Genomic DNA, 27740 nt, shown 5'->3' on the forward strand with positions numbered 1-27740 from the left:
TCATAGATGCAAATATATAAAATGCAATTCTTACCCGTCCTTTTAAAATCTGCACAGAGTTTTAACCGTTTTCGGATACTGCTTTCCGAATGCGAAGGAAATGCTTTTTTAATATCATCCATTTTTATTCGTCTTGGATCATCTTTACTTTTCCAAAATAAACGATAAATGAATACCTGGAAAAAAAATAAATAAAAAAACAAATTTTTTTTAAAGTTGTTTTTCTAATAAAAAAATACTTTTAAATAAGCAGATTTGTGTGGGGAAAAACAATTTTAACTATTCCAATAATATTGTTGTTTTATTTAAAGAAAATTGAATTTATTTCTGACAGCGAAGTATAAAATCTTGAGCATAATTTTATTTGAATATATTTAAAAAGTATTTTATTTTTATTTGAATATATTTAAAAAGTATTTTATTTTTATTTGAATATATTTAAAAAGTATTTTATTTTTATTTGAATATATTTAAAAAGTATTTTATTTTTATTTGAATATATTTAAAAAGTATTTTATTTTTATTTGAATATATTTAAAAAGTATTTTATTTTTATTTGAATATATTTAAAAAGTATTTTATTTTTATTTGAATATATTTAAAAAGTATTTTATTTTTATTTGAATATATTTAAAAAAATATTATATTTTATTATCATTTTATTTGAATATATTTAAAAAGTATTTTATTTTTATTTGAATATATTTAAAAAATATTTTATTTTATTATCATTTTATTTGAATATATTTAAAAAGTATTTTATTTTTATTTGAATATATTTTTAAAATATTTTATTATCATTTTATTTGAATATATTTAAAAAGTATTTTATTTTTATTTGAATATATTTAAAAAAATATTTTATTTTATTATCATTTTATTTGAATATATTTAAAAACAAAAACAAAAAAGGAAAATATTGAAACTTTGTGACAAACATGGAAAAACAGAAAACAAAAAATGTACAGAAACAAAATATGAAAAGAAACCCTGAAGAAAAAAAAAAAAAAAAAAAAAAAAAAAAATCACCATTTAAGCTAAAAGTTATTTAAGGATAAAAGTTAATGCGATGAATAGATTGTTAATTGATTATTAATGAATGAGAAAATTTAAAATCAATGAATGAAATGAATAAAACTTAATGACATATGAAAACGGTTAATGACATTGGATATGAAGATGACTATATTGTAGCCCTCAAGAAAGCAATCTTATTCCACAAGTGAGAAGTTCTTGGAAAGCAATTATTCATAGAAATTTCATTTGGTGTTAGGAACACATAGAAAGAAAAAGCTTTTTGCAGTTGTGGCAATAAACGAGTTCTTGTTGTGAATGTTTTTTACAATTTTTTACCTGTAGGAAATCACGAATGAAGTTGTTTGCTCTTTTGGAATTCGGACCTGGCACTTCATATAGAGCACATTCTTGGCCAATGATATAAATAGTATTAATTTCACGAATGTAATAACTGCAAAGAGAATGAAAAAACATCTTAAAACGAATAATTTTTTACTATAAATAATTTTTTTTCAAATACATGATAATGATTTTCAGAGCATTTCCACTGCAACAAATATTTTGGGTTTGAAAAAGGAAGGTACTTAATCCAGGTTGTTGTTGTTCCTGCCTCAAAAAACTCATCCATGGAATAAAATTCACAATCCTTTCTGTAATCCAACCATATTTGATTCAAATCAATAAACTTCAATCTATGCCTGACTTGTCCACCAGGTTTCAGATATGAATGCCCAACAGTTTTTCATTTATTTATTGAACTGAACTCCTTATTTGATCCATAGGCACATATTGTTCTCGTGCCATTTGGATTGGATAGAAGTGTTCAGTTTTATGCTATTAATGATTATCATTTTTTGTTGTTTTTTTTTAAAATGCATCATCATTTATCAATGCCACAATCTCCCATAGCCTTGAACCCCTAAGGGGCATAGGCCATCTACAACTTTGTAGATGCTTTTGTAGTGACTGAATTCTTTTTACGGGATGAGGGTGCTGGCCCCACACCTAACCTTCCCAGAAGGTACATACAGCACCTAGCTTTCCCAAATGGTCACCCATCTGGCCAGGCTCAACGTTGCTTAACTTTGGTGATCTGGCGAGAACCGGTGTGTCAACGTGATTGTGCCATATTAGAAATGTAAAAATCTAAAACATAATAAGAATCAAGATGAGAATACTCCAAATTAGTGTCTTCATCTTAAAACCCATGAAAAATCCAATAGAAATATATGGAGGCATCTAAAAACAAAAACTCAATTGCATTTATTTAAAATAAGTTTTTATTCTATTAAAATTTAAGCAACTAAATAAGAAATAATTTTGAATACAGTGCATCGTAGATTGAAGAAGATCTGACTTTAATGCGTATGAGGTGATACAACAGCATGAAACTATTCGGACATCAACCCTCTGAACTAAACTGGATAGAGAATAAGCTGCAGGACACTCGCTTGATGTTGTTCACTCTGGAGTTCAGGACACTCGTCACATCCTAAATACCAAAACTAGATGACGCTGAATGATGCATTATTGGTTCCGACAACATTATAGAATACAAATCTTGGTACACATCAGAAACAACTTTAACCACATGCACACAAATCCAATCTAATGACAAATAAGGAGATTACACAGAGATTATTAGAAAAAGCAGAATAGTGAATAAGAATGATAACCTAGATGGTAACAAGATTATGTCACGGATGTGGGTAGATATTGTACTTGGAATGTGACTGTGACTGTTTTGATAATTTTAAGGTTGTGACTAAAATGGAAATTGTAAACATTGCATTGTTTTTATTTTCAAGTACACCAGCTGAGCAAAGTATTAAAAGCAATTGCAGAGTTACATTACTCATTAAGAAAGATGATCAGAAAAATAAATGCAAGAGGCAAAGTGATTTGATCTCCTCCACCTGGGGTTGTTCTAGAAGTCAACATTCTATTTGCTATAAACTGTATAAATAAAAATTCCTTCCTGTTTCGATTTCTCCATTTCGACTGCAAAATCTTTTCGGAGAATGAGGAAAGATAGGAATTATGTTACATAAAATAAAATATTTTACAGTATAATTACAATAAATAAAATAAATATGCTTTCATCAGTAGCAGTATAAAATTCACAATAGTTTTTTTCTTACTCTTAAAACAAAAAAAGAAAAAAAAAAGAAAAACGAAGCAGATTTTTCAGTTTTTTTGAATTGTGAAAGGTGGGAAAAAAAAGTAAAAAGATTTGTTCCAACTTACTTTTGTCTTGTTCGAATGATGAGAAAATCAGTTTCTGGCATTCGATGTTCATAAATAGGCGCCCGAAAGAGATTATTTTCAAAAGCCTGAAGACATTGACCCGGCGCCAAACTACCAAGAAATGGCGACGTATGAGCATACGCAAGTTCGCCATATTGGAATTGTGGCGGATTCGAATCTTTGCCCGGTTTCTGCAATCAACCAAAAAATTGCCATTTAGAAAAAAAAAAAAAAATACAATTAAAATGTTAATAATCTATGTAATAGTCAAACTTTGAGAATGTGAAATGTTATCTTGCTTGTCACTGTGCACACATGTTGTTGATTCTGGGTAATGCCAAAAAATAAAGTAGTCAATTATTATTATAATTGTGTTGCATAAATCTAAATGGCATGTCACCTTAAAATAGATACTTAGAATGAAATATGTATAAACAATAACTTAGGCATGTTAACTTGATAGAATGGAATTTTATTCTGACAATTGTTTTCAATTAGAATAGGAATTTGAAATCAAGAGGCTATTTTGGAATGTGGAAATAAAAAAATAAAAAAAGGAATTATATGTATACCATCAGGTGATGATGTATTAAAGTAGGAAGATAACGTGGAGCTTAGTTAGTTGAGAACTGTTGAGTATTGGCCTTTGGATGGATCGGACATGAAATCAGAGGAAAAGGGATAAAAATTTGGCCAGAGATAGATTAGTTTTGGAAGTCAAAATCTTGAAGTTATGCAAAGTATGCCTACATGTAAAATAGACATTGAACTGAATATTAATATGATGATGATGATAAAAGTGCCTGCACAGTCATTGCCTGTTGAGACTCTACATTCTTTATAACCGTCACATCAAAGAGAACTACACCTGACATCCCATCTCCACACACACACATCACGACTCGTGCACTGTTAATTATCCTATGCACTTTTAATAAGTCGTAACCTATTGAAGACCATACACAACAATTTCATTATTATTGAACATGGATTTGAATCACTCACTCTTTTATAATAGTTTTTGATTTTTGTTGCCATTCCAACTTGCATCATAAGAGGGGGAAATTCTTCTGAGTATTCTACAATGATGATATCACCATCCATTCCGCTGAGATCGTGCATGGATCGCATAAAGAATATCTCACCACCGCCATAAGCTTGACGTTCAACTTCTCGCATCTGAAAAAGAAATTGTGAAATACAAATAAGCATAACAAAATTATCAGTGCAAAATTTCGAAAGAAACGATCACAAACTTCAGCTCAAAAGTTTATAGACTCGCCCGCATGCACACATTGCAGAATTCATTTCTCTAATAAAGGAGAATGTCCCATTTTTTTTTTTATTGGAATTCTTTGGAAATGAGTAATTTGTATATATATATATTTAGTTGCAGACTTTTGTTATCCTCATCTTCATAGTTGTTGCTTCACATCGTTTTGGCCAACTATTCCTCTGGCTTTCATCAGGTGTTTTTTTTTTTTACATTTTCACCCCAACAAGGCACATTGCCACTTTGATGTAGGGGGCTACTATCAGGGACCTAAGCTACAGGGGTACTATGTAGGGAGTTGGGCAGCAAGGTGTTTGTCCACGTTACACTTGAACTTTTGCATGTCAGTACAGTTGGGGAAGCATGGATCCGGAAGGAAATTCCAAAGTCTAGCGGTTCTGGGGAAGAAACTACTGGAGTAGAAAGCTCTCTTACATCTAGGGATCTCTACAGTGTAGGGGTGGGATTTAGCTGCTTGTCGGGTTTGTCAGGGTTATTTATGTCAAGGGGGTACAAGTGCTTGCAGTTCGTCAGAGCATTCACCATTAAACTACTTGTAGAACAGGCAGAGAGATGCAACATTTCATCGATGGGACAGAGGCTGAAGCTTAGATGACAGTTCGGGATCTATCAGGTTGGCGACTCTCTTTTGAACCTTGTCTAGGAGCGAGAGACTAGTAGCAGATGCACCAGCCTAAATATGACAGCAATACTCCATACATGGGCGAATGGTGGCCTTATAGAGGTACAGTATACTTTCGGGCATTAGTAGCTTTCTAGCACGGTAGAGAGAGCCTACCTTCTTCGCAGCGGTTCGGGCAATGCTCTCAATGTAATTGTTCCAACTTCTGTTTCCTGTGAACGTTAGGCCAAGGAGTTTAAAAGATGTACTTTTAGATAATGAGTCTTTGGCCATTGCTATTGGTGGTAGAGAAGGTTTCTTGTAATTATTGAAGGAAACAAGTTTAGTCTTGGCAGCATTGAATGTGACCATCCATTTTTGTCCTCATTCCACTACAGACTAGAGGTCATTCTCTAGTGTTTCTGCCATTGCCTTAGATATGTGTTCATTTGTTTTCCTGTCGTATCTATTATAGAGCGTGGTGTCATCAGCATATATACCCATCTCACAGACAATTTTATCAGGGAGGTCATTTATGAATATTAGGAATAATAAAGGTCCAAGGATAGACTACTAAGGCACTCCCGCATTTATATCATATTGTTTAGATGTACGACCGTCGAGGACAACCTGGATTTTTCTCTTATCTAGGAAGGATTTAATTATATTGAGTATTCATCCAGTGATACCATATGATCTGATTTTCCTGAGAAAACCTTCATGCCATACCCTGTCAAAAACCTTAGATATATCTAGAGTTACCGCTCTACCCTTCCCGGCTTTGTCCAGTGAATGGTATATATGTTCAGAGATTACAATTAGGATATCTGCTGTGGAACAGGCTTGCCTAAATCCATATTGTTGGTCGGTCAGAAGTTTCGCATACAACACCTAAGATGAGGATAAGTTTGCAAATAAATAAATAAATATACAAATTATGCATCTCAAAGAATTCCAATAAAATAATATACCATTCGGTATGGACCCGACAATGGAAGACCAGATAACAAAAAACTAGGATTCATAAGACCAAAAAGTCCAATGTGGCGCAGTGGATAGACATTGAATCTCTACAGTTCCAGGTGAGTATTGTCTGAAGATAGCAGTTTCAATCCCACCTAAAGCCGGCCAGAAGATTAATTGGCCAAAACATGGGGAGACGACAACAACTGAGGATACAGTTAAGAGACTCAGCATTCCTATCCTGTTGCGGTTAACCACCTGACGAAGTCCAGAGGAATAGTTGGTCAAAACATTGTGAAATAACAACTATGACAATGATGATAAGAGTCCGGAAATAAATAAATGTCCAACATTATTTTAAACGTTAATTGAAATTCACAAGATTAACTGGATTGATTTATCAGTTTTGCAATTCAGAATAAAAAACAACAAAAAAATTATAAGTTCCATGCATAAAGGTTGGCAACTGATAAGGGACCTAGTCAAACACAACTTACCTTGGCTTTACGCTTGATTTGTTTGAGTAAAGGCAATACAGGATGTGGTCCAACTGAGGCAAGCTGACCATAAGAGTAGCGTTTTAATTGAGGTCGATGGAAACTGCGTAATTTTGTTGGACCCATGTGTGTTGGGAATAAAGGCTGTCTCAATTCCAAAGCAGGAGTTGAATGCTATATTAAAACAAAATAACATTTGAATGAAATATTTTTAATTCAGATTTATATAAAAAAAAAATTGCACGTCTTAAAATGTTAAAAAAAATTGAAATGTAAAACATCAACAAATATTCTAGAAAAAAATTTTTGAAGCAGAAAAAAAGTATGGTTTCATAAATGGATTTCATTTTAGAGTATGGAGGGGATTTTATCACAAAAGGAACTGGTGGGGATGGGATGACTTATTAGGAAGAGTATGAAGGAGAGGGGAACTTTATCAAGACGGGCACTGAAGGGCAGGGATTTCATGAGGAAAATGTGGATACAGACAAGAGGATCATTTTTATCAGGAAGATTTTTGTGTTTGTTTAAAAATAATAAAGAAAAAAGAAAGAACCTACTTGAATAAGACTTCCACCCATATTTGTTCGTAGCGCATTATCCATGGTCAGTTTCGGATTATAATATTCATCATTAGACAAATTAAATGGATCTTTTCTTTGGGCATTTGGAATCTGAAAAAGAAAAACATTTTTTTTCACAAACAGAAATATTTTCCATAAGATTGGAAATTTGTCACAAATATTTTGGTTGGTGTGGCTAGAATACTTCTTTCTGTTTTTGTTGTTTAGCGTGTATTTTTCTACGTCAGATGTGGCTTGCATGTTAGTTGTAGTGATACTAAGTGATTTTCTTTATGCAATTCTATAATTTACAACTCTTGTCTCTTTAAAGGTTGCATTGATTGGTCGACAGGTGTCATGTGAACAAGCCTACGTAACCATAATGCTTAAAACTCATACTTATTTTTTTCCATTTTCAATGCTATGGTTGACTCCATCACAACAAAAGTCCCAGCTTTTGTAAAGCCTTCTTCCTATGACTGAAGAGTGAACAACATGCATTATAAGTTGAATGCCTACTGGAGAGAACTTGAATGCCTGCTAGACATCCTCAAGTATCTTAGGTCTTTCTAGTCAAAAGTACATACAGTGGCATCAAAGACAAAGTCCGCACTTGTCATTTTTTCAAAAGCTGCAAATTTAAGCTAAATTGAACGTAACTGTTTAAACAACCTATACCTCATTTAATTCGCCTTTTATTCGTCCATAATTTTACCCGTTCATTCAGTATAAGTATGAAATGACTCATATTTTTTTGTGAATTTCGCGCAAAAGCAAATATGACCTAAATGAGACAAAAAGATTTTGTAAAACTAATTTGATAAACATGCGTTGTTAAGCCTGATATAGTGATATTGGACAAGAAGAAGGAGATAGTAGCAATGTTAGTTGAAGTGTCGCTAACGATGTTGGTCTTAACAGAACTGAGAGGGAGACGATAAGAAAATACTTTTGTACGATATGAAAAGAATCTTAAGATCTTCATCATTCCAGTAATTATAGGAGCAGCCAGACTTATGAAAAAGAATGTCAAAACCTACTTATCAAATATAAACGGTATACTCAGTGAACCAAGTGCAAAATAAATACAAACAATTGCACTCAAGGAATGGTTAGAATTATAAAAAGATCTCTTAGTGGGATTGGATGGGTTTAACAACTTTTTCAGCCTTTTTTTTTGGGGGGGGGGGGCATTAAAAGTCAGGAGTTTTTTTTTCCTATGCGTAGTCGAGTCAGTATTATATCTTCTCGGCGTGATCTTTTGGTGTTTGGACATTGTTCCTTAAGTTTAGGTTTTATGGAGTATAGTTTGCTGCTTTCATGTTGATTCCATCGTAGTTGCCATTTTCTTTTTAAGTGTGCTTTTATCTGGGGTCTAAGGTCAGTATGAGGAATCTTATAATTGTCAGTTGAGAAATGTGAAGATTTTTTTGCAGCTGTATCTGCCCTGTCATTGCCTTTGATTTCCACATGGCTGGGGATCCAGACAAAAATAATGTTCTTGGTGGTTGAGAGGGTATTGATTTTTTTATTCTAGTAACTTTATTGTTGGTGGATTCTCTTGTTTTTGGTTTTGTATAGTAAAACTGATAGAGAATCGGTGAGGATGATAAAGTTTTTGGTAGTTTCCTCTGAAATTATGTCAAGTTCTAGGTCGATAGCTTTAGTCTCTGCAGTGAGTATAGATGCTTCGTTTTTAAGTTAGAGTGACTGAAATAATGGCTGAATGTCTAGCCCCACCCCATAGAAACAATTGGAAAAGTAAACAATTGAAAAAAAAAAAAAAAAGAAATCTTACCTCTTTGTCTTCCTCTTCTTCTTTGATGATTCCAGCTTTACCCAATAAAATCTTGGACTTTTTAATTTCCTGCAATCACAAATAAAAATATTATTTCTTAGAACTCTTTCTTTCTTTTCTTAATATTAAGTGATAAAAGAAATTAGACAGAATCGACACAAAACTTTGGTCATGCAGCAGTGACAGCAGAGAATTGCATGCAATCAAAATATCTTCTTGACAGATTTGAAGACAAGTGGAATAATAGCCCCGCCCAGAGCAACTTCCTTAACAGCCACCGACGACCAACATGAACTTGGGTTGATGAGCTCCTCACCTTTGCCACTATTTGTGGGAATTCCTTGAGATTTCGCTTGATTTGCTCAGTCACTAGGATATCTGATAAAACTTCCTGAGACTTGCATGTTGGTCTTGGAAAAGGTTATCTGATTAATTTGCCTCCCATTTTCTCATTTTTTTTTTTTTTTTTAGATATGTAATACATTTCCATGTTGTGATTAGTAGTTATCTCCCTTGTTTGTTATATACTTTTCATGTATATCATTTAAACTATAATTGAAAGTTTAATTTGTTGAATAAATTTTTTTCTATTAAAAAAGAATATTTGTTTTTTTTAATTTTCAAACATTGCAAACAGGTCTGGCTTAATCTCCTAAATTCAGCCTGGGTATTTTCTTTTTATCCTAAGGTAACGGGGTTGGTCGGGCGATCCGCCCAGCCAATCAGAACCCAACATGTCAAATGGGAAATATCCGACTCTTTTGCATGTGTGCATTTTAACAGGTTGTCCATAGTTTGCGAATCGGGGACCAAAACTAAATTTCTCTCACACGCCCTCAAAAAGATCACCATTGTCACGTCTGAGCAGGTGTTCCTTAGGCCAACGAGTGCATTCCACATTATGCTGACATTTCCTGTCATTGTTTTAAACAATGGAATATATGTCTGTTTTTACAAAGCACAATAAATTTGTCCCTTTTTATAGGTCAGCTGCTGCTGCCCGGGATTCAATCAACGTTTAACAGACAATCTCAGCATATTTACCCGGCCTTACTCAGGGTTTTAATCTCCATAACGGGGAGCAGTATCGCTCCTCTAGACGGTCACGTCATATTTAAGACTTTTTGTAATTGTTAAAGGAAAGAAGCTTAATCTTGGCAGGATTAAACGTTACCATCCATTTATATCCGCATTCTATTATGGATTGAAGGTTGTTTTCTAAGGACTCCGACATTGCCTAGGATATGTGGGGTTTTTTTCTCCTTATATCTGTTATAGAACATGGTATCATCAGCAAATATACCCATCTTAAAGGCAATTTTATCAGGGAGGCCACTTATAAATATCAGGAATAATGAAGGTCCAAGTATCAACTTTGACACACACCCACATTTATATCATATTGTCGACTGGTGTAGACCGGAATGCATTCCTTTCATATTTACTTATTTCTGGATGCTTGAAACCTAATTGATCAGTTTTGTTTTGAAAGATTTTAAACTTCATTCATTGTACAGCATGTTTTTTAATTGTTTTATTAGATGCTGCCACATGTCTTTAAGAATATCCATACGTTGGTTTATCAACAAGACTTACTGGTGAAAATACTTTTACTGTCAATTTTGTCAGATTTATCCATAATATTACTTTTAACAAAAAACGCTTTTTGCAAATTCTTTAAAATAAATTTGCCTTTGATTAAAATTAGCATATGACGGCATGGAAAGTCTTCTTCTTTTTATTGTTAATGCTTCAGCATTAAACAAAGCACAGGGTCACTTATTCGTGAGGGACTACTACTTGGGACCAGATTTGCGGAGGCACTATTTATGGAGTTGGGCAGCGAGATGTCTGTTCACATTACATTGAATTTCTGCAGTAAGGGAAGCAGGGAATTCCACAGTGCAGCAGTCCGAGGAGAAAAAGCTATCTAAGTAGAAAGCTTTACTGCATCTAGGGATCTCTACAGTGTAGAGGTGAGATTTTGCTGCTCGTCAAATTTGTGTCATCGAGGGTGTACTAGTGATTGGAGTTCATTAGAGCACTTACCATTATCTAGTAATGAGATGTAATGGACAAGTTAATCAAATTTTTCTTGTCTCTGAACCAGAAAAGGAAGAGGGGGAAGCAGAGGTTTTTCATCTACTTTTAATTTTCTTTTTAACTTATGTGATGTTTATGTAGATTTTTCACTTGAACCATTTTTTTCGTATTTATCCATTCATAGCATTTTTACTTGCGTTATTTTTACCGGCCATTTATTTGCCAGTGCTATTTTTACAAACGTGATTTATCTGATAATCTATAAAGTTTAGTTTTACTGATTTAAAATGAATCATTAGTATCAGCAAAAAAAAAAAAAAAAAAAAGTTTTAAACGAAAAAGTAAATCATTTTTGGAATAAAATTTTTCTGATTCCGATACAACTAGCAATACACATGAAAAATTTGAAATAGCTTGAAATATTTCAATATTGGTATGCATAGAAAGAGCTTGATGAGCTAAGAAAGAATCTTTTTAAATTTTTAAAATCTGATTAAAATTAAGGAAGTTATGGCTATTTTTGTGCCTCACACGTTTGGATATTTTTCCCTCTTTAAGACCATATGCGTTTTGTCACATTTTTTACACTACTTTTTCAGTAAAAATGTCATATCTTTGTTAAAACACAAGACTAAGAAATGAAATTTACCATATAAGTGTATTTTTGTACAAGGAATCAGAATATGCAACTGAAAATCTCCCAAAGTTTATGGTTTCCAAATAATCTGCAGTAAATGTGCATAAATATGCAGTAATTCCTTAAAAATGCCATGTATCCATAAACAGAAAAGAAGTTGGAGAACTCAAAGTTGAATTGTAATGTGCTTTATGTACAAAAAACTTAAATCTAAACATAAGACCATTTAAAAATGAATATATTGCAATATTTCTTTGGTATTATTGTAGATTAACACCTTCTGTTTAACCCCACTCAACTCCTTCTGACCACCCCTCCAAAATGTGATTCTACCTTTTTAGGAAATTATGTATAAAATGCCATGAAAAACTTTAATGAAAGATAAACAAATTATTTTAGAATTGAATGTAAAATAATTTCCTATTACAGGTCATTCTAGCATTTTAGGGCAGTTAACTGTTTTTTTTTTCTATGGGAAAATATGCATGCTTTTTTTTTTTTTAAGATGATTATGTGTAGTTTTAAGAGGGTTTCTATGCAATGAGAATATGGGGAGGGTTGCCATTCGGACTTTGAATTAATTGTAGGGCTAAGGAAAATTATGTGTGAACATACTGAAAACTTGACAGAGACAAAGCTAACAAAAACAATATTAGAGGGGGGAGCGGTTAGTTTCACAAAAATTTAATGTAAAATAATTCATCATTTCCTGGCCGTTCTAGCATTTTAGGACAGTTAACCAATTTATTTTTATGTGTATTTTTCTGTAAGGAAGGATCTATTTTTTGTTTGTTTGTTTTAGATGCTTGTATGTGGCTTACAGAGGTATTTTGTTGGGGGGGGGGCTTGCCACTCGAACTTAGTGTTATTGTTAGGGTTAAAGAGTGTTTTAGGAGGAGACTTGCCACACATAATTTGTATTAGAGGTGAAGTTAAGAGCTTTTTTTCAAAAAGAGCGTTCAAAAATTTGTTGATTTCTATTTTCGAGGTTGAAGGTGTTAATTCCATAGGCCGTTTATACTACGCTGGAGCAGGTTGTAAAAATATCTTTCGCTTAATAAGTAGAAAAAAAAAATAACGAAATAAAAAGCTTCCTAATTGTAGTTTGATGTGTTTTCTAACTGCTTTTAAAATTTCAAGAATATTGATATAGATTTTGAGGGTTTGTATTACTATACACATAGATTCAAAAAAGTTGTCAAAAAAACAAATATATAACAAATAAATGTTATCAAAAGCAAGTTACTTTTCTACCTAACTGGATAATTTTTTAGTGTTTTTATTTAATGTAACATGTTTATTCAGCTTGAAAACAGTGTTTACCGATGTTTTGGAAAATTTAAAATGGCGCCCGACTCTTTTGAAACGGTCAGTTTGGGGAAAAGAGTTAAAAATAAAAAGTAGACAAAATACTGCTAGAAACTCGCTCAATATATGTTACCGTGACATAGGCTGACATATATTCGGTGAGTTTTTAACAGTATTTTGTATAGTTTTTTTTTATTTTTAACTCCTTTTCTCAAACTTACCGTGTCAAAGAGAGTCGGGCCGGGCGCCATTTTTAATTTTCTACGGTAAACACTGTATTTTTTTCGAGCTGAATAAACATGTTACATTGAATAAAAACACAAAAAATATATCCAGTTTGGTAGAAAAGTAACTTATCTTGCCTTTGATAACATTTATTTGTTATATATTTGTTTTTTGACAACTTTTTCGAATCTATGTATAAACGAGATTTTGATACTTATTTTGATTTTGAAAAAAAAAACATTTGTGGCTGTTCGCAGTAAAACATTGTTTTAATTCGCTGTTCAAAACTAATTTAAAGAATAAAAGTGCATGCAAGCTACATATCTACAAAAGTTTTTGTTTTTTTAACCATGTTTTTAAATTTGACGAGATTTGTGAGAAATTGCAACAGATTTATAATGCCGAATTGGTTAGGATTGTTGTTATTATATATTCTGAAAACCGAATAGTTCTAAACTAATGTTATTCTGATAACAAAATAGCTCTAATTAAACATAAGAACATTTATATTCATATTTTCATGTTTTTCTTAATTCGTTCTTGAATAAAAATTAAAGAACGCGTGTTTGTTTACAACTGTGCTATCGCTGATTCTACAGGCTGGAGCTGCTGCTGCTGCTTAAACTTCATTTGACCAAATTCGATAATTAGAAACAATTTTTTTTTCGGGTAGGTCCTTTTAAATTATCAATTACCGCGCTCCTACTCAACATAAAACAATACTTTTAATTGATAAAGATAGTAAAAAGATTGATTTACTTACTACTGGGTGTCCGAAGAATTTTTTTTTCAAAATGTTCAATACTCGTCATATTAAAGTCTTATTTTTAACACGACAAAAAAAGAAATGGTCAAAAATATTTCGGACACTTGACAGTATTAAGATTAACACCTCTTCTAATTGGTTCCCAAATTTCATGACGAAATTCTTCATACAATCACGGTACGGACCTTTAGAAAACAGGGGGGGTCATTACAAAACCTTACCGAAAACGCCATTTTATGACGTTCACATTTTTATCACTTTATTTGCTTAAAACTCTTAAAATATATAATGTACGTTCATATTTATTAATTCATTTGAAAGTATATTCATTTCCGAACAAAACAGTAGTAATTTGAAGACTTGAAGTGCTTTGGTTTAAAAAATATGGCTATTTTAGTAGAACTACCTTGAAATCTGTGATTATCCAAAGCGTTTTTTCGTCCGTGTGTATTACTAATACAACACACTAAAACGTTTTGATTTTCTGAGATTTCGATTGTATCAATACTAGAACACTGTTAAAATTATTCGTCATCTCAACAACTCAGAGCAACTTTTTTGGTCTCCATGTGTAAACATCATGTTTACAAAGTAGAAAACTGCACATAAAACAAACCACCCACATCAGTTGTTGGCTGCCGAGATACTGCATTTAAAAAAGAATCTTTTTGATTTCCATGCATAACATATGTAGACGTCACAGCTCCCATAATTTTTTCTCCATAACATTTTTTTCCCCATAACATTTTTTCACAGAATTAGCTGAAGTACGAAACAAACCACCTGCATCAGTTGTTGGCTGCCGAGATACTGCATCTTTTAAAACCTTCATGTTTCTTGAAATTTATTAAAATTACACTTGATGTGACCTCTCCTCACCCCCTTCGTACACATGCATTCTTGATAAGTTGTGCTGCGCCTGCCGAACATGGTACACAACAATTCTATTATTATTTAATTCTTTCTAAACAGAAAATTTCACACAAAACATGTTGCAGTTGTTTTTATTTATGGTTAAAATAATAAATGGAAAATTTGCTAACCTTTTCTTTTTTGGCAGGTTCCGTCTGTTCATTCGGATCAACATCAGCTGGAATCTCAAGAATTATGTTTTCATCGTTTGGATCAATAGTAAAAATTGGCGGAGAACCAATCTTTTCCACATTCTGAAAAATTAAAATAAAAAAAATTGTTTGTTTCTTTTTTAAATATCAAATGAAAAAAAAAAAATTGAATTTTTTTTAAAAATCAAATGAAAAAAAAATTGAATTTTTTTTTAAAAATCAAAAAAAAACAAAAAACAAAATTGAATTTTTTTAAATATCAAATAGAAAAAAAACAAAATTGAATTTTTTTAAATATCAAATAGAAAAAAAACAAAATTGAATTTTTTTAAATATCAAATAGAAAAAAAAACAAAATTTAATTTTTTTTAAAAATCAAATAGAAAAAAAAAAAAAAAAATTGAATTTTTTTTTAAATATCAGATGAAAAAAAACAAAATTGAATTTTTTTTAAAAATCAAATGAAAAAAACAAAATTGAATTTTTTTTAAATATCAAATAGAAAAAAACAAAATTTAATTTTTTTTTAAAATCAAATAGAAAAAAAAACAAAATTTAATTTTTTTTTTAAATCAAATAGAAAAAAAAACAAAATTGAATTTTTTTAAATATCAAATGAAAAAAAACAAAATTTAATTTTTTTTAAAAACCAAATGAAAAAACAAAATTGAATTTTTTTTAGATGAGGATTGATAGTTCATATTATTTGGACAATGATTTCCATATTATGAAAATAACAATGAAAATAGTCTTCCAAACGATCCAAAAATTAACAAAATTGAAGTTTATTTTTAGATGCGTTCTCACGTGGCTATAGGAGGCACCATCCGCCAATCTATTTAGCTTAAAAATATTTTCATTGATGGACACAAATATCTCGCTTTCCATTATAGATGTGGAATATCAGTTTTTCTCTCATACAAAAGTTGATGTGAATACATCTGTTGGCAATTCTCGGTAGAAACACTCAATCAGCAATAACACCTTTTCTCACACACAATTTAATAATGCCAGGAAAAGATTACCTCTTAGAATGAAGCCGGATTAGACTTAATCCTGATAAAAGAAAACCAGATTTTGTCAAGTCAACCCCTGATTTATCAAATTCATTGCCTTGGACATATTCTTTTTTGCCAGAAGTAGACAGAACCCAACTTAAGAGTATCTCTCTTATTTTGATGAGAATTGGTTTTTTTTTTGGAGATTTTAAAAAAGGAGAGAATGTAAAAGAAAGTGCACTTTTTATCTCTACTTACCTCAGTATCCCAAATGATGTTTTCTTCCCAATTATCATAAACAAGAGCTTCGTTCTCAACAGGAAAAATCGAACTCCAATTTGATTCTTTGGATTCTCCAATTTCTGAAAAGAAAACATGAAAATTGTTTTTTTTTTCTATACTATTTGATTTGATTTTTTTTATCAACTTAAATCCAGATTTTTGAAAAGTGAGAAATTTAATATCATTTTTGTTTTTTAAATATGCATCTTTAATTTGTTGTGTTTTTTTTTGGGGGGGGGATAGCTTTACGGTCCATATATGAAAAATTTATAATCATTAGAGAGTAAAATTTTGAAAATCTCCAACTTTTGTGCATTGGCAACAGAAGTGGTGGATATTAATTGTTAAGTTTTGCTTTTCTTTTTAGACTTTTTCATTATGAAACTGAATGATGAATTGAATGCACAATTTTTAATTAAAACAAAAAATACATTTGCAAAATAAATACTTTTCTACCTATGAAATATCCTTATGGTCTCATTATAATCAGTAAATTCAATTTTTTTTTATTTATTTTTTTTTTTTTTTTATTACATTTTCACCCCAAACAAGGCACATTGCCACTTTGGTGTAGGGGGCTACTATCAGGGGAAACATCTACTGGGGTACTATGTAGGGATTAGGGCAGCGAGATGTTGGTTCACGTTGCACTTGAACTTATGCATGTCAGTACAGTTGGGGAAGCAGTGACCTGGAATGGAATTCCAAAGTCTAGCAGTTCTGAAGAAGAAACTACTGGAGTAGAAAGATCTTTTACATCTAGGGATCTCTACAGTGTGGGGGTGGGATTTTGCAGCTTGTCGGGTCTGTCGAGGGTGTTCACGTCGTGGGGGTACAAGTGCTTGCAGTTCTTCAGAGCATTCACCATTATAATACTTGTAGAACAGGCAGAGGGATGCAACGTTTCGACGATGGGACAGAGGCTGAAGTTTAGATGCCAGTTTAGGGCCTATCAGATTTGCGACTCTCTTTTGAACCCTGTCAAGGAGCGAGAGACTAGTAGCCGATGTGGGTCAATGGTCAGTTTTTATGGCATATCAACCTTTTTCGGTTATTTAATGGCAAATTCAGTAATTTTGGAAAAGTTTATGCTTTAAGTTCTAATAGTTTTATCTCCAAATATTTATTCATGATGTTTAGTTTGGTTGTTTTGTAGAAGAAAATTTGTTTTTGTTATTGTTTAACGGCATATCAGCCTTCAGGATTATTTCATGCCAGAAGGTATTTTGTGAATGTCTGCCATATTTTGTTTGTGATTTTGTGATTATATAATGTCAATGTTTTCTTTGTTATGTGTATTTAGGTTTTATAACTTTTCATATTGGTGGTATTAAAATTTTTGAAATTTTGTTGCACATTACAATTTTTTTTAAAAGGAAGAATCTTTTTTGATTTCGATTTCTTTAAATAATATTTCTAATTTTCTTTTATTATAATATTTTCTTCTAAAAGAGTTTCCATTTTTACAATCCTCAAATAAATGTTTTATAGTCAGTACACATCCACATTGGCACTTTGGTTGTTGTTCTTTTTTTTAATAAATAATTGTGGGTTAGATGTGAATGTGTGATGTGAAGTCGATTTAATATGACTTCTCTTTATTTTATTTTCCTGTGTCCATTTTTTGAGGGTGGGTGTTATTTTGAAAAGTTTATTTTCTTCATTACATTCCCATAACTTGCCATTTCTCTTTTAAGTATTTATTGTTGGTTTCATGTCTGTGTAGAGGGTTTAGAGATTTTTATCTATCATCCACTTTTAAGGATAATTTTGCTGCTAGAGTGGCTTTGTCATTTCCTCTTATTCCTATATGTCAATCAAATTTTTATAATTTCAAAACAATGTTTAGTAGAATTTTTTTTAAATCTTTTAATTTATCCACAAATTTATTTTTAAATGTTGTGATAGAAAGAAATGGAATTTTCAATGATTTTCGTTTTTATTCTGGCATCCTCTCTCACAAAATGTCTTTCACAGTTGAAAATACTATAACATACATTTCTTTCTTTCATAATATTAAAATTTTTATTCAAGAAATGCGTCATTTTCCTTTTTTGTTAGACCAGTATTCAACAGGTTCTTCATCAGAACAAGAATTTAAATAATCATCATTCTTTTTCTTTTTTGTCTAACTTGGTTTTGTTTTTATTTTTTCACAATATATTTTAATACATACAATTTTTCTAACTATAATTTAATAATTCATCAAATTTGAACAGAATAGATGAGGTATTCCAATAGTCATAGATTACAAGTTCACATATTTAAAAAAAGTTTTTTGATCAATAAAAATACTCCTGGGCAATGCCAGATAAGGACAGCTAGTTGAATATATATCTTTTTCTCTTTATTCATAGTTTATTAATGAATGCAAAAATTTTGAATTAAAAAAGTTAACTTACCTGACTGAAAGTGAAGCCCTATTTTAGAATTGAGCCCAGTTGTTGTAGTCCTTGCGGGCACAATGAACGACTTGCTGCCTAACCGATCTGAAATATTAGATGCATTTTTGATAAGATAAGCAAATTAAATAGATGAACATTCCGAGTGTAAATATTCAATAGTTTCATTTTTGGGGGTTTTTTTGCAAAAATATATTCCATGCAATAAATGAGAATGCATTTTATGTGAGGAGAATTTCAATAATGAGGCAGGATTAGGAAGAGATTGGAGAGATAAAAAGACATTAAATAAATAAAATAGGAGACCTTGGATTTATACTTTCAGCAGCCTAGTTACTCTCACTTCCCTTATTTGGTCTTTTAGTCCTCACATTCCATGAGTGACATTTCTGAAAAAGGGGACGAATTGCTATTTTCTGGGTAGGAATCTATGTATCAAAAACATTGGCTAATTTTTTTTTTCTTCTTAGTTCCTTAGGTGGCTTTATGCGATGTTTGTAGTGAAACAAAGGAATTTTGTTGCATTTGAATAATTACGGTTACTATTCTCATGTTATTTTTTTTATTTTCATGAGATTTCAATTTCTGTAGATTTTTATTGAATCTGAGAAATTTTATCATAACAAAAGTTGAAACATTTATGAGAAAAAGGAAACAAAGAAATTATACGGATTGAAAAAACATGAAAGAGATAAAAAAAAAAAAAGAAAGAAAGGAAACAAGCAAAATGAAAAAGGAAGAGAAACAAAAAAAAGGCAAAAAAGAAAAAGAAAACGATAAAGAAAAATGGAAAAGAAAGAAAAACAGAAAAAAAAGAAAAAAGAAAAAAATATGGAAAAAAAAAGAACCAAAAAAGAAAGGAAAACAAAAAAAAAGAAAAACAAAAAAAAGGAAAACAAAAAAAAGGAAAACAAAAAAAAGGAAAACAAAAAAAAGGAAAAACAAAAAAAAGGAAAAACAAAAAAAAGGAAAAACAAAGGAAAAACAAAAAACAAAACAAAAAAGAAAGTTAAAGGAAAACAGAAAAGCAAAGAAAAAGAACAAAAACAGAAACCAAAAATAAAAAGGAAAAGATAGAAAACCTGTTTTTGACTCACTTTGCTGCAGAAACTGTCCAGCACTACGAAAACTTGTGCTTGGTATCCATCCCGCAGCCGGTGCACGAAGTTTATGGGATTGCAAGACTTTGGAACGAGCATCTTCCCCGTTCCAAATCACTTCATCTTCCCAATGAACTTGTGTAACCATCTCGAAGATTTCATCCGGAAAATCCATTTCACTTTTATTTGGTTTATTAATTACATCACAAACTTCTGATGAAGTGTCCTTTAAAAAAAAAAATTATAATTTAATATTCTTCACCGTTCTGGAAGACAAACTCAATCATTTATAGTAAGCATAAACAAAATCTGGGTTTGCGAATAGAAAGGGGAGAGGGAGTCACTTTTGCTAAACACGTTTCTTTTTTAGATGCGGTCATTATACAAGGCTTTGTGCATCTGTTCAGTTAAAAAAAAGCATTTTCAACATTAAATGTACAGATTGAACAAATAAAAGCATCCAATAATCACTAATCGAGTCAGTTGGTTTACTACTTTTTTTATACAAAACAAGGCATTTATCACTTGGAACGTAAGGAGCTACAATTTGAGATTGTATCTAACAGGGGACTGTGGAGAGTTGAGCAGTGATATGTATGATTATGTACATTGTTAGTACAGCCAGGGAAACAGGAAACAGAAAGGGAATTCCAAAGTCTAGCACTTCAAGAGAAGAAACTATTAGAGTAGAAGGCCTTTTCTGGCATCTAGAGACTTCAACAATGAAGGGGTGAGATTTTAGAGCTTGCCGTCGAGAGGGTACAAATACAAGTTCATCAGAGCACATTCCATTAGATGTAACATTGTGGTGATGGGACAGAGGTTAGAGCTTGGATGACAATGCGGCACCTATTAAATTTGACACTCTTTTTTTTTTTTTAACCCTATCTAAGAGTGAGAGATTAGTGATAGATGCACCAATAAGCAAATTGGCCAATTAATCATTAACAGGCTTTCTAATTCGGATTTATCAGCATATTATTTACTTATATCGTAAATGAAGACAAATTAACTCTTTTTGCTTGCCGGTGAAAATTCATGAAAGGGACATGTACCGTCTACATCATATTTTCATATTACAGGCATGGTATATGTTGCTAACATGTAGCCTTTTACGACTGGTTGAATCAGCAGCAAATAGAGGTGAACATATGGAAATTTCTCTATCCTGCATCATAGATACATCAAAACTTTCAACCTGATTCTTTATTTTTCTCAACATGCTGTGAAGACAATCATTACAACTAACAGAAATATAGTCTCTCACTTTAATCGCTCTCCATTAGCAATTAGCAAACTCAAATACAGAATCAGCTTAATTTGAAAAAGCATAAACTCAAAGATGTGTCCATATGGTGGCATTCAACATATTAGCATAGCTAAAAAGAAATTTAGAACAATGAAAAGTTCTTGTAATATATGCTATTGACAATACGATTCCTACCTAAACAACTTACCAATGAAGACATGTTCAAAAAGTTGTCCAGTTATTGAGTCCATTTGAAGAAATCACCAAAAAAGCAAGTAACAGAACTTCAACTATATCAATGATAATACGTACAATTTTAACTTTGAGGTTATTTTTGTCAAAAGCTGTCCAATCTAATTTAGATATTTCTGACTTTAGTGAAATCCTTTTTACCACCATTGAATAATTCAGTAAATTAATGGAAACAAAATTTTCAGCTAATCGAAATGATAAAACTTGTGCCTGTTTAATTTTCTAGATCTAAGGTTCATATTTAAATTAAAAGAATGACATGGTAAACACCTTTAAGAATTGGATTCTACATCATCTACCTTCTTCTGATGATAATGAAGCAGAATCAGCAGGATAGCCTTCTTCAATGTTTAGAGTCAAGAAAGTCAAAGTGAAAATAAAACTCTGTTTGATGAATTAGCTTCAAATAAACCTACAGTAACAAATCCAAACTTAGAGCAGGTAGAAGCTGAGTTTAACCTGGAGACTGCAACTACAACAGAAATACAATAATCACAATTTAAACTCAGGAGTAAATCTCTTATGCTTAAGCGCACAAAAGAACTTGATCCTTATGTAGCTTTACCAGCACTCATAGTGGTGGGGAAAAAAGCGCAGGAGACCACGGTTGAATAATATTCTAACACATCACCTTCAACTGTGAAGAGTGAGAGGTTCTTCAGTACAGAGGATTCAAGTTTAAATCCTGATTAGAATAGGAGAGCGGAGGAGGCATGCAGCAAGTACAGAAAAGGAGCAGCAGCAAGTGCAGAGGTAACCACCACAGCATGTTCCAGTTATATATAGTTATTCATTTCAGAATTGGAATTTGTATTTTGTAGTTTGAAATTTCTTTCTTTTTTTTACCTTGCTGATTGATTATATTCATTTAAGAATTAGAAAATTGTACTTTGTAATTTGATTTAATAAAGCAAAAAAAAAAAGGTAAAAACCATAATTGCACCTAGACACTTAACAAATCTTAAGCTAAATTGGCAGTTACTGTGTTTATGTATCAAAGTCACTTGATGAGTCACTTTGCATTGATAGAATGGTTTAAATTTAATAGGAAAGAGAAAAGTAATTAATCGGCTGATTACCAATTAATCAACCAATTGCTCATAGAGTCAATAATGTGTCGATTACTCGATGCACGAGTGAATTGTAGCTTTCTGATACTTTCTGATAGGAGTAAGAAGATTTTGTCTTTCTTGCCTTGTAAAAGTCAAGATCATTAAAAACATCCTTTCTTGTTACTCTCCTCTAATTCTGAGTTGTGCCAGAATACGACCACGTAAGTTCAAAAGTAAAAATGAATTATTTCAGTCAATCCTTTTGTTGTGCCCTGATCATTACACTTGCACACGTTGATGTACATACACCTGATGAACTCCTTGCATTTGCACACGTTTAAATATATACACCTGATGAACTCCTTGCATTTGCACACGTTTAAATACATACACCTGATGAACTCCTTGCATTTGCACACGTTTAAATACATACACCTGATGAACTCCTTGCATTTGCACACGTTTAAATACATACACCCGTTCAGCAACAAAATCCTACTCCTTCACTGTTGAGGTTCCTAGATGTCAGAAAATATTGAAATATGTAATGTAAATAGACATTTCGCTAATCTCTATTGGTTCACATCAAAGCGACAACAAAACATCATGTTTGAACATGTGTAAAAAGGAAACATATTTTCTGACTGCATCCCCGTTGTAATATTGAATCAGATTATGTTTTTCGTTTTCAAAAAATAATTATTCAGAAAAAAAAAAAATTGAATATTTTAGTTTATCTTTGATAAAGATAAAAATAAAAAACTTACTTTCATTTTGAAACCATAAGAGAAATTTTCTCCCGTTTCATCAATTCCCATCAGGTCGTACCAATATTGGGCTGGACCAAAACGCCAAGGAGGTATCTCAAATCTGTGTTCAATGTCAGCATTTTTGTCTTGTTTATTCATCGACAAACGATTTTCTATTGGACGCAACAAAATTTCCTGATAGAAGAAATTTAAAAAAAACAACAAAAAAGTCAATCTAATATTTGAAATAAAATCGATTTCTAAAAGATTTGTTTTTTTTAGTGCTTATTTAGAATTACACTTAAAAAATACAGAAAAATCTGTATGTATATTACGCATCACAAAACAAAGATGTCGTATTCCAAAAATCACATAATTTGATCAAGTAGTTTATATTTAAGAAAATCAAATTTTACAATTTTTAGCAATTAACTACTTTTGGCAGGTATAGTATGGTTCATAATTCTTGGCAGTCAAATAGAGTTGTCCATCTTTGAATTTAAAAAAAAAAAAAATAAAGGAATCTTGCCGGTCAAAAAATTTGATTTTCTTATTAAAAAAAAAAAAAAAAAAAAAAGACTAATTGATCAATTTACCTGGTATTTGAAATATGACGTCTTCATTCCATAATGGGTACGTACATCATAAAGATTATCTGTATTTTCATATTTTTAGGAGATATATACAACTAAGAGTGCTTTGCAACAAGTAGAAATGCAAGTTTAATCATTATTGCATTTACAGGATATGAACATTCAAGTTGCAATATACACAAATGAATTAATAGAATTAAATCAAATAATCAATAGAGTTCACATGTGTGAAAAAATTAGAATTAAAAAAAAAAAAAAATAATAATCAAATCATTGTGTATGGCGCTCAGGTGAACTACAGCTAGTCAAAAGACTAAACCATTGTCTCCAAATTAACCATCTACTTAGATGGTTAATTTGGAGACAACCTTTACAGTGAAAAAAAAAACCATAGAGAAACAAACATGGATTACACATGAATATCTATTTGCAATATTCCCATCACCATTGTAACTTCAACCAATATGTCCTCTGGCTTTCTTTACATGTAGTATTTAATATAGTTGATTATTTTTTTTCAAGTCGATGCAAATTTATATTTCAAAATACTTAATTTTGGGAAACGCTGTATGTTAATCACACAAAATACATGTTGAAATATTCCTTAGTGTTGGAATTATGTTTGAAAACTTCCTTTTTAATTGTACTAATTAGGCACATTTGTTACAATTTACTCAGAAAGTCACTCATCTCGTAGTTTCTATTACTCTCATCATGCACTACACAAAAAATAAGCAACTATATTAAATGCTACACGTAAAGAAAGCCAGAGGATATTGGTTGAAGTTGCAACCTAAACAGCAATGGTGGTAGGAATTGTTGAAAATAAATATTGCAAAAGTGTAAAAGTTTTTATGTTAAAGAAAAACGTGTTGAGACTTTACCTCTTCATCCGTTAAACAATCATCCGATGTTGGTGGTCTGCCAAGGTTCAACTTGATTATATCTTCGTCACTTTCGTTATCTGTGTCTTTTGATCCACTGTCCAGTCCGGTTTCTGCCTCTCCTTCTACTCGTAGTTTTTTAGATCCATCTTTTTCCTCTTCAACCGGCTTCTTCCGCCGCTTCCGCTTCCATACATGAGGCATGTGCACGGGTCGAAATAGTCGGGAAAATCGCAAAACCTACAAAAACACAATGAAGTAGACATTCTAGATGGGTTTCTAAGGGAACACATTTGGAATCGTTCATTTAAAAGTGTGTGAGATGTCAAAGCAACCAAACATTTACTGATGTCATAAAAAGTTGTGGAAAAAGTTTCTTGTAGCAAGATTGGAGGGGTGGAGAGGATGGTCAAAAATAATCTTTAAAATGGTATTTTCCATGTAGAGTTAGAATAAATAGATATGTGGAAACTTCCATTAAGTTAAAGATTAAAATTAGGGTTACAAGATATGACGTTATGGACAGGAAGTCTGAAGTGAAACAGTTAAGAAGAGAGGAAGATCTTTCCTTTTAGCAATATAGTTAGTATATATATATATATATATATATATATATATATATATATATATATATATACACACACACACACACACAATATTTTACATGTAGGATGTTATTACTTGCATCAGGCGGTCAGGTGGTGTGTCCGTGATGCTATATTTAAAGATGTTCTACAGCATCACAGATACACCACCTGACATAAGTAAGAACATCTTACATGTAAACTATTGTATATAAAATGTATATCTTTATGGTTATACATATACACATGAATTAGATTGATAAAAGTGAAACTGCATAACTGATTCCACTTTTCTTTTTTCTTTTTTTAATTTTCTTCTTTTGAAGATTGTAACGTTGGGTATGGGGCAGCCAAACCAGCTGCCAACATTGCCCTGCTTTGTATTGAAACCAACCGAGAGCTCTTTTTAGTATCCTCGTTGTTCCCTTAAGTGCAATTGTCTGGATCTCTTCGTTCACCAGGAATATTAGTTAGGTAGGACTTCAGGTTCTTCCTCATAAGCCCCATGGCATCTATAATAACTGGTATGATTGATATCTCTCTAAGATTTGTTTCTTTTCATATCATACATGAGACCTGGATATTTCGTCTGTTTCTCCCTTTCAGCTCTGTTCAGACCTCCATCATTAGGGACGCGCACTTCAATCAAGGTTGTGACTCTGACTTATTTCATATAACTACGTCAGGTTTGGCAGCAGCAGTTTCAGCTGTAAGGATTACATGGTCGTAATGTATGGTATATAAATCATTTCTAATTGTTCTTTCCCATTGATGTTCCTAGGACTTGCTGCTATACTGGATGTTTATATCTTAAGTTGTGTCAGTTTAAGTCTATCCGTCACACCTTTGCATCGTTCTGCATTCTATAAACTTAAATTTCATCTTAAAATGCATTTTTGAACAGATTTTTCCGTATGACGACTTTTTAAATAAACTAAAAAGAAATACATATTCGTAAACTGAAATCTTAAAATAACACGAATGAGTCAACTAAAAATTAGATGTTTTTTGTTCGACATCAACCCTATAGATTATGTATGATACAATATATTTATAAAATTGTTATTTGAAAGTTATTTCATTGTGTGATTTTTTCGTTGTTTTTATATACTAACAAATATTCACTTAAGGCCTACAGGCCACTCGAGGATAAGGATTAATGAATTGGTCTGCAGGACAATGAAACAACAATGATTACAACTGGCCAGAAATTAAAGTTAATAGAATTTGTTAACATAGAACTTGAAAATGATCATGTTATAGTCAGTTGGGAAACAGCCTCTTGGTATTGTGTTCCACAGACAGTTTTTGGGAATGGAAGGAGAAAGGAAAATTATCAACAGTTGTTGTAGCTAAACAAGTTTTTGTTGTAAATGGTTTACAAAGTAGAACTGAAACTCAGTTGAACGCCATGAAAATAACCACAGAGCAGAGAAAGACAAACATTTCACTTGAGAAAGAGGCTGTAAGGGGTAGAAGAACCTCCAAACACACACACTAGGTTTTCAAATCGGTTCTGTAATAAATTTCACCACTTTCGGTGCCTAAATCTAAACATGAATTCCGTTAAAGTTTCTTTCCTAGAACTGCCTGTCTGTGACACTGTTCTACTGGTTGGCTTTCCAGCCGACTACAATATTGTAGTTCAAGCCCAACATGAATAAGTTCTAATTGAACCGTTCTCACAAATAATCTGATTACTAACCAATTTCTATATTACTATCCCAATGACTACAATGCACATATTAACTCTTATTCTTGAGTGGCCGCTGGGCCTTGATATGTGGTAACCACCTTGTAAAAAAAAAAAAAAAAAACTATCAAGGTTGAAAAGAGTGGTCTGAGCACCCCCCCCCCAATGTTCACACACTACTCCATCCTTTTGTTCTGTCAGTCATAATTCGATAGAGGTCCTAAGTAATCTGCACTTGTATTTTTCGGTTGCCCACATTGAGAATTGAACCTTCAACCTTCAAAATATCACTTTACAATTGATTTTTCCAAATACTCTAATCACTGCACCACGGGTCCTTGCTACCTCTGTGAAGTAAAAGGTTCCGTTCGAAATTCCATCCAAATTTACGAGTTCGACATGATACACCTGAAGAAAGTCAGAGGTTACATTGACTGAATGAAATGTTGTGAAAATGACACTCAAAATGAGAATAGTAGTCAGATGAATCCAAATAATGCGAATAACCAATCCTCATCTTAAAATTTCAAAAAGAGTGTTAACCCTTTATGACCTGCTTGAATTAATTTGTTCAAGATGTTAACCCTTTATGACCTGCTTGAATTAATTTGTTCAAGATGTTAACCCTTTATGACCTGCTTGAACTAATTTGTTCAAGATGTTAACCCTTTATGACCTGCTTGAATTAATTTGTTCAAGATGTTAACCCTTTATGACCTGCTTGAATTAATTTGTTCAAGATGTTAACCCTTTATGACCTGCTTGAATTAATTTGTTCAAGATGGTAACCCTTTATGACCTGCTTGAATTAATTTGTTCAAGATGTTAACCCTTTATGACCTGCTTGAATTAATTTGTTCAAGATGTTAACCCTTTATG

General features: G+C 31.8%; 1 protein-coding gene across 3 annotated transcripts in view; it reads right to left on the bottom strand.

Annotated features, from left to right (window-relative positions):
* LOC145252820 (transcription initiation factor TFIID subunit 1-like) overlaps positions 1–27740 on the bottom strand; it is a 120498-nt gene that overhangs the window by 64037 nt on the left and 28721 nt on the right. For all 3 annotated transcript variants that reach the window (XM_080112809.1, XM_080112804.1, XM_080112796.1), the window contains exons 6-18: positions 24585–24824; positions 23126–23302; positions 19803–20031; positions 18706–18792; positions 16280–16383; positions 15003–15125; positions 8981–9049; positions 7180–7293; positions 6620–6793; positions 4270–4443; positions 3265–3455; positions 1354–1468; positions 35–176 (exon numbers count right to left, since the gene is read on the bottom strand). In XM_080112809.1, the coding sequence (XP_079968935.1) occupies positions 35–176; positions 1354–1468; positions 3265–3455; positions 4270–4443; positions 6620–6793; positions 7180–7293; positions 8981–9049; positions 15003–15125; positions 16280–16383; positions 18706–18792; positions 19803–20031; positions 23126–23302; positions 24585–24824 (1939 nt within the window). The remainder of the gene's footprint in view (positions 1–34; positions 177–1353; positions 1469–3264; positions 3456–4269; positions 4444–6619; positions 6794–7179; positions 7294–8980; positions 9050–15002; positions 15126–16279; positions 16384–18705; positions 18793–19802; positions 20032–23125; positions 23303–24584; positions 24825–27740) is intronic.

Source organism: Euprymna scolopes, chromosome 3 (assembly GCF_053919585.1).
Source record: "Euprymna scolopes isolate OS-2025 chromosome 3, ASM5391958v1, whole genome shotgun sequence".
Taxonomy (NCBI): Eukaryota; Metazoa; Mollusca; class Cephalopoda; order Sepiida; family Sepiolidae; genus Euprymna; species Euprymna scolopes.